This window comes from Hesperophylax consimilis, chromosome 22, assembly GCF_061612785.1.
Source record: "Hesperophylax consimilis isolate HC1 chromosome 22, BYU_Hcon_1.0, whole genome shotgun sequence".
NCBI classification, from domain to species: domain Eukaryota; kingdom Metazoa; phylum Arthropoda; class Insecta; order Trichoptera; family Limnephilidae; genus Hesperophylax; species Hesperophylax consimilis.
The window spans coordinates 6,185,384-6,199,779 of NC_142857.1; the positions used below are offsets into that span (position 1 = coordinate 6,185,384).

The 14,396-nt window shown below is 38.1% G+C and overlaps 1 protein-coding gene across 1 annotated transcript; it reads left to right on the forward strand.

Annotated features, from left to right (window-relative positions):
• The first annotated feature begins 12,269 nt into the window (after positions 1–12,269).
• Positions 12,270–13,664, forward strand: LOC149412754 (venom serine carboxypeptidase-like). The gene has a single exon (XM_089645407.1). It carries the CDS (start codon positions 12,270–12,272, stop codon positions 13,662–13,664), a length of 1,395 nt encoding a protein of 464 aa, XP_089501533.1.
• The last annotated feature ends 732 nt before the right edge of the window (positions 13,665–14,396 follow it).

The following is a 14,396-nucleotide window of genomic DNA, read 5'->3' on the forward strand; positions in this document are numbered from 1 at the left end:
ATTATAAAATTAAAAAATTACAAAATTCTGTGTATTAAATCCTTTTAAAGTGACAATTGTGCGTCGAAAGAGATTACTCTCATCTCGCAAAATACTTTTTAGTATACATTTGTGTATTTTTTCTTTTAAATAAAATTATCCAGAACCTACAAAAAAACATATCCGATAATTTCGTGAATAAAACAGAAACTTTTCGGTAAAACCGATAGTGGATTTCGTAGATACATTCATAGTGATAAACTGTTTAAAGTTATTTGTGCTCAATTAGTGCAAATATAAAAAAAATCGTGATATAAAAACTCGATACGGCGACTTTTGTTTTGATTTACATAGAGCTAGACCGATTGCCCACCTACGAATTTTCAGGCGCAAAGCTGAACAGAACTAATACTCTGTTTCAAACATTGTTTTTTTTTATGTGTCCTTATAAAGTAGTGTTTAATAATGAATCGTCCTAAAAAACGACACATAAGCACCATGATGTCTCCTAGTCCAGAGGATATAGGAGGAAAGTGCGTCACGATTGAGGATGCGGATGAAAACAGCTCGATTACGTCATCCAAAGGCTCGGACGTCACCGAAGCGGAATATCCTTGCGCTTCAGGAGTAGATGTGCTCAATGAAACCCAAGCACATTTGACAGCTCTTCAACTTGTGTTAGCAGAGAAGCAATCTAAGGTCTCAAAAGACCAGCAGCTGAGGATCGCTAGAAACGTATCGGAAGTTTTCAGATCCGTATCTCAGCTGTTGTTGGAGCGAGAGACGATGCGTGCGGATTTAGCTACAGTTACAGCACAACTTAGAATGGCAGAAATAAAAATACGCCACGAGAAGAGGGAAAAAAGGCACCTTGAGCAAAAAATCATACAATTAGAGTCTGATCTCGGGCCTGTAATGCGGAGAGTGGCAGTGGCAACGGAGGCTACCCTCTCTTTTGCTGACATCGCCCGAAAACAGCCATATGATGCTCACCAACCCCCACCAATCACTCAACAAGGACATCGCGTCGGACCACCAAGACCTGCCGTTTGCATCTTTCCAACGGATGCGGACGCCACAAAGGACAGTGACGGTACGAAAAAAATGATTGAAGATACAATTCGGCCATCTGAACTAGGCGTTCGGGTCACGGGAATAAAAAAAATAAGAAATAAAGGCATCCTGATCAATACGGCAACCACGGGCGAACAACAAAAGCTATTAAATGCACCTTGCTTCGACAACTCGAGCAAACTGAAGGCCCGACTACCGTCAAAGCGTCTACCGAGACTGATATTCTTTAATGTTCCCCGGGACCTGACCGACGAAGATTTTTTAAGGATGGCTCTCACTGGTATTCCCAACGTTGAAGACATTGAAGAAACTATTGCAGGCTGTAAACTAAGTCACCTGGCTGGTGCTCGCACAGGTAACGCTTGTCACCGTATCTACGCAGTACCCGCTACCGTACGTAAATTTCTAGTCGAGCAAGAGAAAGTATTTATAAGCTGGACTATTTGCCGCGTCCGAGATTTTATTGGCCTTACTGTCTGCACCAAATGCCACATGATTGGTCACTCATACAAGTATTGCAGAGATACCAAACCCACATGTGGACATTGTGCTCAACAGAATCATACTGGTGAGTCCTGCCCAAATTCCACCATCAAACCAGTTTGCGCGACATGCACCAGATTTGGTAAGCCTGCTGATCACTCAACTGGAGATAGGGACAACTGCCCGGCCTACATCGCTGCACTCAAGAACGACCTTGCAACTATAGATTATGGAGTGTAACATACATGAGCATAAGTGCCTCACCATCGAGAATTATAATCCCGTGACGAACTGTCTACGAATAATGTATATGAACGCGAGAAGCATCCGTAATAAGTTTGATGAGATCGAAGAAAAAGTAAGAAGTTCGCGGTACATTGTACACGTGCTCGTCATTACGGAAACGTGGCTTAAGATTGGAGAGGAAAAGTTTTACTCCCTGAATGGTTACAAAAGTGTTTTTTCTTCTCGCCCCAACGAAGGAGGAGGCGGCGTAGCAATATATGTGATTGATACTATGAAGTGTGCAATTATTGAAAATTTCTCAAATGAAAATTCCTTTTTAGGTATAACGCTTAGTAGCAGTGATAGGAAACCAGTTAACATCTATGCTATCTATCGAAAACCCAACACAAATATGCAGGATTTTCTAATACATCTAGAAAAAATACTGAACGAAAGTAGACAAGATACATTAATATTCGGAGACTTTAACATTGACATATCCATATCCACACATTCTTCATTAAATTTTTGCAACATCTTACAATCTTACAATTTTTCAATACATAACAAAACATTTCCCACGAGAGTCACTGATACAAGCTGCACCTTAATAGATCACATCTTATCAAATAGGCAAAACATTCAGACTACTATATCGAATATTGATGATCCACTTAGTGACCATAATATACTTATTGTTGATTATAAGAACAACTTAAAAAAATGTTTTAATAATAGAACCAAATCCCGGATTACGAGACCTATCATCAACAGTATGTCAGTAAAATCCTATCTTCTTGATAACAATTTCACGATCAACTTAAGCAACTCAGAAGACCCTTTTAAAAGTTTCAATTATCACATTAAAAAGGCAATAGAATCAGGTACAACTACACCAAAAACAGGATTAAGAAGTCGGGTACAACTGAATACTCCGTGGTTTGATTCCAAATTAAATACATTAATCAAAGAACGAAACCAGATTCACAAGCAGTGGAAACAAGACCCTGGTAATCTTACTCTTGTAACACTTAAAAAGAGATTGAGAAATACCATTACTAATTATAGGCGAAATCTAAAACACAAATATTATGCGAACAGCTTTCAACAAAACCAAAATAACCCCACTAAAACCTGGAAAATCATAAACTCTATTCTATCAAACCGAACACATAAACCAACTAACGAAATAGAATCCCTCGTGGTAAATGACTGCGTAATTAAGGATCCGAGCCAAATAGCATCCGCATTTAATGAGTTTTTTCTCTCAATAGGAAAAAAGCTAGCAGCTACCATTCCGTCATTCCCGGATGACTGTAATACCGTTTTTGTGGAACCGAAGGCTTGCCAATCCTTGTACATGGCTAGGACAAACAAAGATGAGGTACTGAGGATCATCTCTAAAACTAAGCTGAAAGCAGCACCGGGACTCGATGGAGTAACACCATCAGTTCTTAAGACTTGTAAAGAAGAATTAGCGGGTCACCTTACAGAACTTTTTAATTGGTCACTGTCCTCGGGAAAGTTTCCAAATGAATTAACGTTAGCGAAGATAATACCTATACACAAAGGAGACTGTAAAACATGTATCTCTAACTACCGTCCTATATCACTTCTATCGGTTTTTTCAAAAGTATTTGAGACCATAATCAAAGATAGACTCCTAAAATACATATCTGCGAATAATATCCTTACACCACAACAATATGGCTTTCGGAAAAATTTTAGTACTCAATGTGCCGCCTTTGATTTTATCTCCAACCTTCAACAGTATATAGACCAGGGTGAATATGTGGCAGCCATATTTATAGATCTCAAAAAAGCCTTTGATACGGTCGATCATGAAATACTCTTAAAGAAATTGGAATATTTGGGAATTGTTGGGAAGCCCCTAAATCTCCTCCGAAGCTACTTAGATGATAGATTTTGTCTTGTTGAAGTCAAAGGTGTCTCGAGTGGCTTAGGTAAAATCACATGTGGAGTGCCACAGGGATCAATTCTTGGGCCTCTGCTTTTCTTGCTATATGTCAATGACATAACTAAATGTGGTATCTCTGGAAACCTCCAACTTTATGCGGATGACACTGTAATCTATTATCACAGAACAAGCCTGAGTGACCTGGAGTCTCAAATGAATGTAGATGTCTCAATTCTAGCTAATTGGCTGCGTATTAATAAATTGAGCCTCAATATAAAAAAACGCACTACCTAACTTTCGGTAATAAGGATTATGTGCCAATGAATATCACACTTGGAACTGAGAAGCTCCAAAATATAGAAGTCACGAAATATTTAGGGCTATTAATAGACTCTAAACTTTCGTGGAATTCCCATGTTGAGCATGTGAAATCTAAAATATCCCCAATAACCGGCGTACTGTACCGACTCCAAGGTCTTCTCTCTACATCTCTACTAAGGGCCACATACTATGCGATGATTCACTCCCATCTGAGTTATTTAGTTAGTATCTGGGGCACTATTACTAAAAAACAAATATCAGAAATACAAGTGATTCAAAATCGAGCAATAAGGAATATCTACCGTCTACCGTGGGATACACATATCAAAGATATATATTTAAAGACAAACATACTTCCTTTTACGGTTCTACCTAAATACAATATCACTTGTACAATATTACAAATCATACATAGATCCTCACACACTAACATCAAACCAGCATTTAATTCAGACATACACCAGCACAAAACACGGTCCCAAAATCTAATACACCTAGCATCGTCTACCCACACAACAAAATTTGGTATTAACTCATTACAATATATTGCATATAGACAATACAATGCATTACCTAATGAAATAAAGCAATCAGTAACTAACAAAAAAATATTAGTTAAAACGCTTAAAGATTATTTCCTGAAAATGTTTTTAAACCAGTGAATTTTCGCTCGCTTTCATATGTTGGTTTACTATGTTTCATGTGTATAGATGTCTCTCAGTATTTCTAAAATCTCTATTCTTAACAATGTATTTTTCCTTTTTTATTTATTTTTCTTTTCCTTTTCAATATGTTGTATTTTTTTAAAAGTGTAATATCCTTGTAAAATGTATTTTATGTGTCTGTACTTCCCGTAATGAGTTTTATCTCAACTCATTGGGAATAATGTGTTACTTACCATGTTTTTTGTAATACATTATAAATAAATAAATAAAATAAAAAAATAAATTTATCCTTCCCAGAACTTCCTCACCTTCATTTCCATTAAAAGACTCCACACAGTATCCCCAAAGATGACAGAGACCCTGGGGGTTTTTTTTCCTCAGAGCCTCCTTTGTCGAGCTAATAATGTAGAAGATAAATCCCATTTGAATTTCGTAATCATGGTAACACAGTTTTGTATGGAATTAGGCCTACACATAATTGGGTCACGAAACACGCCCACAAGGCACTTCTTGTGTTATTATTTATTCTATGGCGTCTGGTGCAAGTAAAATTTAGGCGCCATTTGTTAATGCTATTTTTCGAAAAACCTTTTTTACGTAAAAAAACAACGTATCAAAAGGCAACAAAGGAATTTCTAGTCATTTTAATTTCCCACATAAAAAATAAATGTGAAATAAAAAATAAATAAATGTCATGTAATTGTAATAATAATAATATTTATCGTTATGCTCTGCCACGCGTACGTATACTTCGGAGCGGCGGTACCACGCGCCGCTCCGAGCCGCTACACAGAGAAGTCTCACAATGGACTGCGCTGTAAACCGTTACCTTACTTTTGAACTTTACTTTTGTGCGCGGTGGCCTGAAGTGGTGCGTGGCACCGCCGCTCCATGTACGTGTGGCAGAGCTGATTATCTTCTGTTGTCCACGTGGACCTATAGTCAGGGCCGACCTTGAGCCAAACGGCAGGCGATTACTGTAATCAATAATATTCGGTTAATGATTAATGATTTTTATGTTTGTGTAGCGCCATTTTTGTAAAAAAAAATCTCACGGGCGATGTTATAATTGTTAGGTGTTAGATATTCTTGGCGCCTTGACAATACGACGTCCGGAGCGGCCTGCTCCAATTCAGCCCGCATAGGGCGACCACCATTACCAGTGGCGACGTTTTGCAAACTGGATAATATTACCTATATTTGCGTACCCTTTTACGAGGTATTAGGTAATACTTCTTGCACATTATATTAATCGTTTGTGGGTAGTAATATTATACAAAATTTCGCCCCTGTTGAGCGTTGAGTTGTAGGGAGCGACGAGCATTTTTGTACGGATGTCTGCCGGATAAAGCCTGTGACAGACCACGCTATAAGCGCGCTATATTTGCGTGGTTTGGCCTATTTCAGCATATCGCTCGCTATACCCATTCCCATTGGTAGTGTATAGCGAACGATACGCTGAAATAGGCCAAGCCATGATGCGTATAGCGTAATGTGTCGCCTACTTAATCGCTTGACGTCATCTCAGATTGACATGCTCGCTTGTCAGTGGGCCACCCCTATTTCCCCCACTTATCGACGAACAAACGAGCGAGCAAAGTAGTAGAATAGGACGTACGTACTGTCACTAGGTTGTCCTTCATACATTTATGTGTTTCTGCGTTCGCTGTCTCACTTTATTTTATTCGATGAACAACGTTTTTGGGCAGCAAAAAAGCATTGAGAATAATTGTATTTGTTGAAACAGTATGAGATTTTTGAGTAGGTAAATAGGAATGGAAAGAAACTCCATCAGATTTGGTTTGTGCTAGAAAATGATTTGTGCACATCTCAAAAGCAACAAAAAAGACCCTAGTGACGTGTTTGTGGCAGCCGGTGACAGCTTGTCTGACTGACGAATTATGTGCGATACTAAACGCAAACGCAGTAGATAAATCACTTGTTTGTCTACGAGACCTAGTTCAGTGGAAACACTCGCGTTGTTTCAGTTACCCATTTTCCCTTTTAATTCACCTAAGCTCAAAACTAACTAATTTGCCACTATTCGCTTTGCCCGAAAAATCATCAAAAGAAGCGAGTAATTTCAAAGTCGCCCCCCCGATTCAATAGTTGCCCCATGTTGCCACATGGGGCAACTGTATTTAGTACTAAATTCAGAAATTATAATATTTTTACGTAGTTTTTTAAAACAAAACAAGAACTAAACTAAAATTAATCACACCTTTGATATTACAATATTTATATACATGTTGTCATTTATAAAAATGGATTTTTAGGATAATGCAGACAAAAATATCCGGAAATTTTAACGATAAATCATAAGTTATTAAATTTGTTTTATGATTTACATAAATGAATGATTTACTACCAACTATTAATGATAAAATGCACGTAATTTGCTACACATGTCACAACACAATGATTTACAATTTTTATTTCCTGACTTTTTTATTATAAAATTTGGTTATCTAATTAGTTAGTAATAAATTAATGTTTTAATAAAATTGTATTTAGTTTATTAAACATCGCCAACAATATCAGGTGATTCCAACATTAACATTGTAATAGCTATTTCTCTGATAAACTCTACCTGCAAAACTATACAGTACCGTAAATTAGGGCTACCAAAATCTGAATATATTATTATTGACATGAATACAAAGACTCGTTATGTACATACTAATCGAACAAAAAATTTTGCATTTCCAGTTTATAGATGCAAAGCGTAACGAAACGTATAATAAAAGAGTGGCCAATTTGGGTACGGATACCGCCGCCCCGGGAACCATTTATTGGATAACCAATACCACAAACAATAACCAATAAAAGTGGTGCGCTGCGTTTTGTGATTTAGCAGGGTGCCCGGGTTCATGGGGAGAGGTTTGTCTAGTTTTTGGCGGCGGATGCGTTTTCCTACCTACTGCGTGGAGGGTCGCATCAGGACTGGTTGAAGGAGACCCTTTGATCTCTCCTGCTGGACTCTCTCTCGACCCATCGCCTTGCACCGCAGTGGGAGGGATGGATTCATACGTCCTTCACTCCTGGGCACATTCACCCCCAGTTTCCTACCCACTCATCATACCCTTTTCCTTCCCATAACTTTCTCTCCTTCATTTCCCTAAAAAGATGGCGGGAAACCTAACCGAAGTACCGGTGCGCGATACTGGGCACATGATACCTAGTGACCAGCGTGAAGCCATACTCAATCTCATCCACCGTCTGACTTCCAACCAACCTTTCTTTTAGATAACTTCCCAATATCTAATATGTACAAAATAAACCTATGTACGGTACAACAATAAAAACGAATTAAAAACATGTGTTATTTAAATCCTTCGATCTCAGTTGAATGTGTCAATTTATATTGATCATCGTACGGGAACAATAACGTGTCAATGAACATCGTAAATGTGACGCCAAAAGGCAACTTATTGGCTTACGACCATTTCAAAAGGCAACACAGTGTCCTTTTGAAGACTAGTTGAATCGATGTGACGTAGCTCTGAAATCCGTATTATCGTAAGAATGGAGGAGATAGTAGGAACGTTTTAAAGTTAAGAAAATATCATTGACAAGTAATAGAAAAGAAAGAGGTTCGAATTTTAATCCCTGGGGAACTCCAACACGAGTTTTAAAACCTCTAAAAATATGACCTCTGCAGCTAGCATTGTGGCCACGATTAATCACTCAACTATCCTTGACAGCAAGGAGGCTTAGAGAAAATAAATGCACAAGATGAGTGGTGGCGTCTGTACAAACACTGAATTTCACGATAGGGGTCGTACACAACTGTCACGCAGAGAGCTTTTCGTAGACAGGCATTGAATTCTAGATCAGAATTTAAAAATGAATTTACTACGAGCCAAAACTGATTTGAAACAGGGAAAGGAACTGAATATATTACTTAATAAAAGACTGGTAAATATTACACGTCTAGGCTTGGTTTCATGTGAGTCGTTAGTTCTTCGGTGGTAGTTGTTGAACTGACTTAACATTTTGGATTTGGAAATTATTTATGTTCAGAGTTCCTAGACGTGAGTTTACTGACTCTAATGTAATGACGAAATGGATTATCTAAAGATGCTTTGTGTAGAAAAAAGTTAAAATATTTTTTTTTGGGAAAATTAAATTTAATACGTAAACTATACTGCAACTCGGGACAGGATTTCACTACTTGCGGAGGATTATTTTAGGTTTTTTAAACTTAAAATTTTCGCTCTCGCTATATTTAGCGAGAGAGTTCATGGTAGGTTTTTCATGTCCGGCTAATCCGGTGGAATTTTTGAGTCATTGTGGAGAGTGGAAACTTTGATCCACTTCGGCGCATTCAACTTTAGTCGAATGGCTTTGCTTTGCAGAGTTTGTAGCTGATTTAGGTGTGAGTGAGCTGAATGTCCCCAAATTGATGCGGCGTATGTGAAACCCAGCCTAATGGGCGTCTTGTAAAGAAGTAGTTTATTGTCTGATGATAATCGTCTTTTTCTACCTAGAATCGGATAGAGTGCGGCTATTGACTAATTTTCTGATTTGACTTTAGCTTTAATATGTTTTCCCCACGTTAATTCAGAGTCTAAGTTACTCCGAAGTATTTGATTGATTTCTCCCATGGAACATTTTCCCCAAACAGAATTATGTTCGGTGGTTATTTAGGCCTTCTAAGTGACAAGACAGTCGCAGCACTTTTTGAGGGATTTATTGAAATTCCCCATTTTTTACACCGCCCAGTTTTGGATTAGAATGGATTGGAGCTGTACGCGTCTCGTAGCAGTGGACGCGACAGTCGAGCTTGACATTTTTTGATAGACATACATATGAAAGATTTACAGAAGAAAAACATACGGTTCTAAAAACTAATTACAATAAAATATTTTCTATTTAACGTAACTACCCAATTCAATAGAGAAAAAACGTTTCTCGTGTTTGAATTGGGGAGTAGTGCGATTACAGTATACATAAGGTAAAAATAAAGAAATTTTTTATATATAAAGTAAGAAATAAACAAATTCATATAGTATTTGACCGGTCGGTGGCCGAGTTGACATCGCGCTTGGGTCCCACTCAGGCGTAGTGTGTTCAATTCCTCAGCTGGCTAAGTCCTCAATCACAACACATGCAGCGTTTTCAGCTTACTGTGGTGGTAGTAGGAGATTTTCAAATATTGTCAGGTTATTCGTAACCCGGGAATGTTTGCCTTTCTTTAAAAAAAATATGATAGCAAAAGTATAGATAATGAAATAGTCTAATATAGCAGTTACTAAATTAGATACACAGTAAATGTAAATAAATTTAAGAATATGGATGTGGTAAAATAAAAATAATATTATTATATTTCAATTAATAAATAGGTAGGTGGTAAGTACATGGAATTATTCTATTCAGTTGGAATAAAACAGAGCTGATAATATTGCAAGAGTAGGTACATAATAAATTGCGACAATAAGCTATTGTTAGTTCGAATGCTGATATAATATTTGTTTGAAAAAGAAAAACATGTATACATATAGGTATATTTTTTGTTTTCAATTAATGATGAAATTAAATAATTAATTATATACTAAGTATGTAATATTAAAATTTGCATTTGATCAATTACTACTAATATGTACATGTAATCAATAGATATGTACAAATTCGTTCTATGAAATTAAAAGTTATAATTATTATTGGGTTGATCAAGAAGTTGTTTTATTTATGATTTAAAGCTTTATAATTTTTTTCAGATTTGATTTTATATGAGAGTGCATCAAAAATTTTTGTACCTTGATAGGTAAGGTGTTGAGAAGCACTCATTTAAAATTTAGGGATTTCTAAGTTGCCACATGATCTTGATCGGTTACTTATTTTTGGAAATGTTATTGTAGTATAGAAATGATCTTTGTGAGTTTGTAACAATGAGTTCTTTTTTAATATATTATTTAGACTGAGAACCCTAAAAGAGTCAAATAACTGTGTTGTTGGAAATATAGATGGTTTTCGTAGGATAACTTTTAGAATCAACCTCTGTGCCTTTTCTACAGGTAAGAGGTTAGTTTTGAAAGTCCCCCCACCCGATTATACCATATTGTAGAATAGATTGGGCAATAAAGAAATACATAGTTTTAATCATATTACGAGTATATGATAGGATGTTTCTCAATCTAATAAATTTGTAAAACAATTTTCTTACTCTGATTGCCGTATTTTGGACTTGTTCGTTCCATTTTAAGTGTCTATCTACTATGATACCCAGATACTTTATACTATTTTTGCATGTTATTGGTAAACAATTTGCATTGTCACATTTTTTTTTCACATTGCGATGAATGGATTTTAGTGGTAATATTGTTTTCGAAAATTTTTCTTTCTTTCTAAGAGAATGGGATAAAATATGTTTTCTCAGTATTTATTTAGTGAGAGACAATTTAGGCCGAACCATGTTTTGAGTATGTTTATATTTATATTGGCTTTCCTCATTGTTTCCTCCCATTATTTGCCTTTTGTGATAACTAGACTGTCGTCTGCGTAAGATATGATATCTCTAACAATGGGAAGAGTGAAAATTTGATTTACATATATAATAAAAAGGATTGGACGGATTCCTTGTGGTATGCCAAAAGATGAGGTTTTGGGTTTACTTAGGGTATTATTGACTTTGACGTATTGAAATCTCTCTTTTAGATAACTTTGGAACCATGAAAGCACTATTCCGTCCAATCCAATTTGCTTTAGTTTCTCAGTGAGTTTTGAGTGTGATATGCTATTAAATGCTTTGCAGAGATCAATGAAGATTCCAAGACACTTTTCTCCATTATCGAATTTTTGCATTATTGTTGATGTTAATTTAGCAATCGCATCCTATGTGCTGAGATTGTCCCTAAATCCAAACTGGTTTGGGCTCATTATCTTCTTACCTTTTATGTAGTTATTGAGTTGTTTTTTAACATTTTTTTTATAGATTTTTGCTATGTTTGATGTGAGTGCTATGGAACGATAGTTAGAAATATTTTTTTCGTCACCAGATTTAAAAACAGGGGTCACAATAGTTTTCTTATAGTTGTTAGGGAATATACCTACCCTTCTTTAGACTTACATTTATTATGTGAGCAATTGGTTTACTGATTATCTCACGTATGGCTTTTAATGTTTTTACAGTTATGTTGTCGTAGCCAGGGTTTGCTGATCCTCGCAAAGTTATTATGGCGTTTTCAACTTATTTATCAGTTACTGAAGCAAATGTGTGGAAACCTACTTCATAAGTTGGGTTAAGCTCTGGTTGTTGAGGTTGTTTTTTGTATAGGATAATATTACTTACTAGCAAGATTAGCGCCGACATTAACAAAATAATCCGAGAATAAATTATTCATTCTCCAATAATTACGTCATATTAAACATACAAAATGTTTCATTGTTCTATTCTTCTAGAAGCAAATAAAACACAATTTTATAATAAAGTGAACAGTGCAAAAGGCAGCCCTGATTCTATGACCTTCGCCTGGGGTAATAAAGAAAATACTGTTCTAATTGAACAGCGACAGACTGTATGGAATAAATAGCAACAGACAGTCTTCAGTTGTCGCTGTCAAATTGCGTTTGGCCCCGCAGAAATGTTACCTAGACAATCTACAATGCTAAGTACGATCATCTGCGTGATACTGGTGGGAGGACTAATGACAGCAGAAGGCTTCTTCCCGAATGTGCGCCAGTACAGATCTTACGGAACATCTTCCGGGGGCTGTGGGGACTGCGGGGAGCCACTGTACCTGACCCCTCTCATTAAGGCAGGGCACTTGGAAGAGGCTCGCAACAAGTCCCGAGTAGAGTCACCCGCCTTCCAAGGTGTGCAAAGCCACTCAGGCTTTCTGACGGTGGATGAATCACGCTCTTCTAACACCTTTTTCTGGTACTTCCCTGCAGAAAATAACTCGGTAAGCGCGCCCGTCGTCGTGTGGCTGCAGGGCGGGCCCGGTGCCTCCTCTCTGTTCGGCTTATTTACAGAGAACGGTCCCTTTACCTACAATAATGGCACCGTGGAACGAAGCAAGTACTCCTGGACGGAGAACAACCACGTCATCTACATCGACAACCCGGTGGGCACTGGCTTCAGCTGGACGAACAACGGCTTCGCGCAAAACGAGACGGTGGTGGGAAACAACCTATACACCGCTCTGCTGCAGTTCTTCCAGATGTTCCCGAACCTGCAGAAGAATGAGTTCTACATCACCGGCGAGTCTTACGGCGGAAAGTACGTGCCGGCAGTTTGCTACGCCATTCACCGTGAGAATCAGAATGCGTCGCAGTACATCAACCTTAAAGGTTTTGCCATCGGTAACGGGTTTTCAGACCCTGTCAACCAGCTGTCCTACGCTCCCTACCTGTACCAGTTAGGCCTAGTGGACGACAAAGGCGTAAAACAGATTGCGGATCTCGTGAAAACCGTGGTGGATAACATTGAGGCTGGAAAATGGATGGATGCCTATAAAAGATTAGACCTGCTGTTGGGATTCGAAACCACATATTCCCTCTTCTACAATCTGACGGGCATAGATGACATATACAACTATATAAAGTTCGATGACGATTCACCAACGGACGACTTCACGAAACTTTTTGAAATTCCAGAAATACGTAAGGCTATGCATGTGGGAAATCTGACTTTCAACGACGGTTCTGAAGTTTTTAATAACTTGCGGGAAGACATTGTGCAGTCGGTGGCGGACTGGGTGGGAGAGCTACTGTCACACTACCGAGGGGTGATCTACAACGGGCAGTTGGACATCATCGTGGCCTACCCTCTGACTGTGTCCTACCTGCAGGCACTCAACTTCAGCTCAGCGGCCGAGTACGCGAAGGCACCCCGCGGCGAGTGGCATGTGAGAGAGCGCCTCGCGGGCTACGCCAAGACGGCGGGTAACCTCACCGAGGTGCTGGTGCGCGCCGCGGGGCACATGGTGCCTACAGACCAGCCAGTGGCAGCTCTCGACCTCCTCTACCGACTCACTTCCAACACATCCTTCTTTTAAATAACTTCTTAATATTCCATATGTATGTATTCACATACAAATCTGAAATAAATTCTTAATATTTCATAATTACACTGACACATTATTTTAAAAAAATTACACAGAATAATAAAAATATAAATTGAAAAAATACCACAAACTAGATAAAGCAGTAACTGGCTTCCTAAAAGATTAACTAAAACTGACAATTATTTAAATAAGAGGTGTGTATGTGGGTAAATCGCTACTTTGTTATTGAATATTTGCGAAAAGGGCCCTTGGTGTGCTGAGTGACCTTTTGGCATCTGATACATATTTTGACAAACTGATAGAGCGGACTATCTCCAAAAGGATCTCAGAACACTTCAGAGCTTGTAAACTCGGCCACCCTGACAAGTCGGCAATTGCCGAGCATTTGATTGACACCGGACATTACTTTGGATTTGTTCCTGAAGTCCTGGGGAGACCCAAAACTTATAGAGCACGGCTGATTACGGAGGCCATTGAAATCCATAAAAATCCCGTAAACATTAACAGAGACGATGGAGCTAAGCTCAATAGTTCTTGGTATCCGGTAATTGACGGCTACACCAGAGCTAAACGAAGAAAACCACTTTAAATAAAAAAATGATACGTTAATGTTAGCTCAGAGGGTTGGAGCTGGCAACACGGTATCACAACCTCATACATAAGCTTACATTTCACCACAACCTCAAATAACACATCTGCCCTGATGATGGACACTGCAATGCT

Bases quoted from the DNA above. Each gene is read 5' to 3' on its own strand.
- LOC149412754 (XM_089645407.1), top strand. From the start codon at position 12,270: ATGCTAAGTACGATCATCTGCGTGATACTGGTGGGAGGACTAATGACA.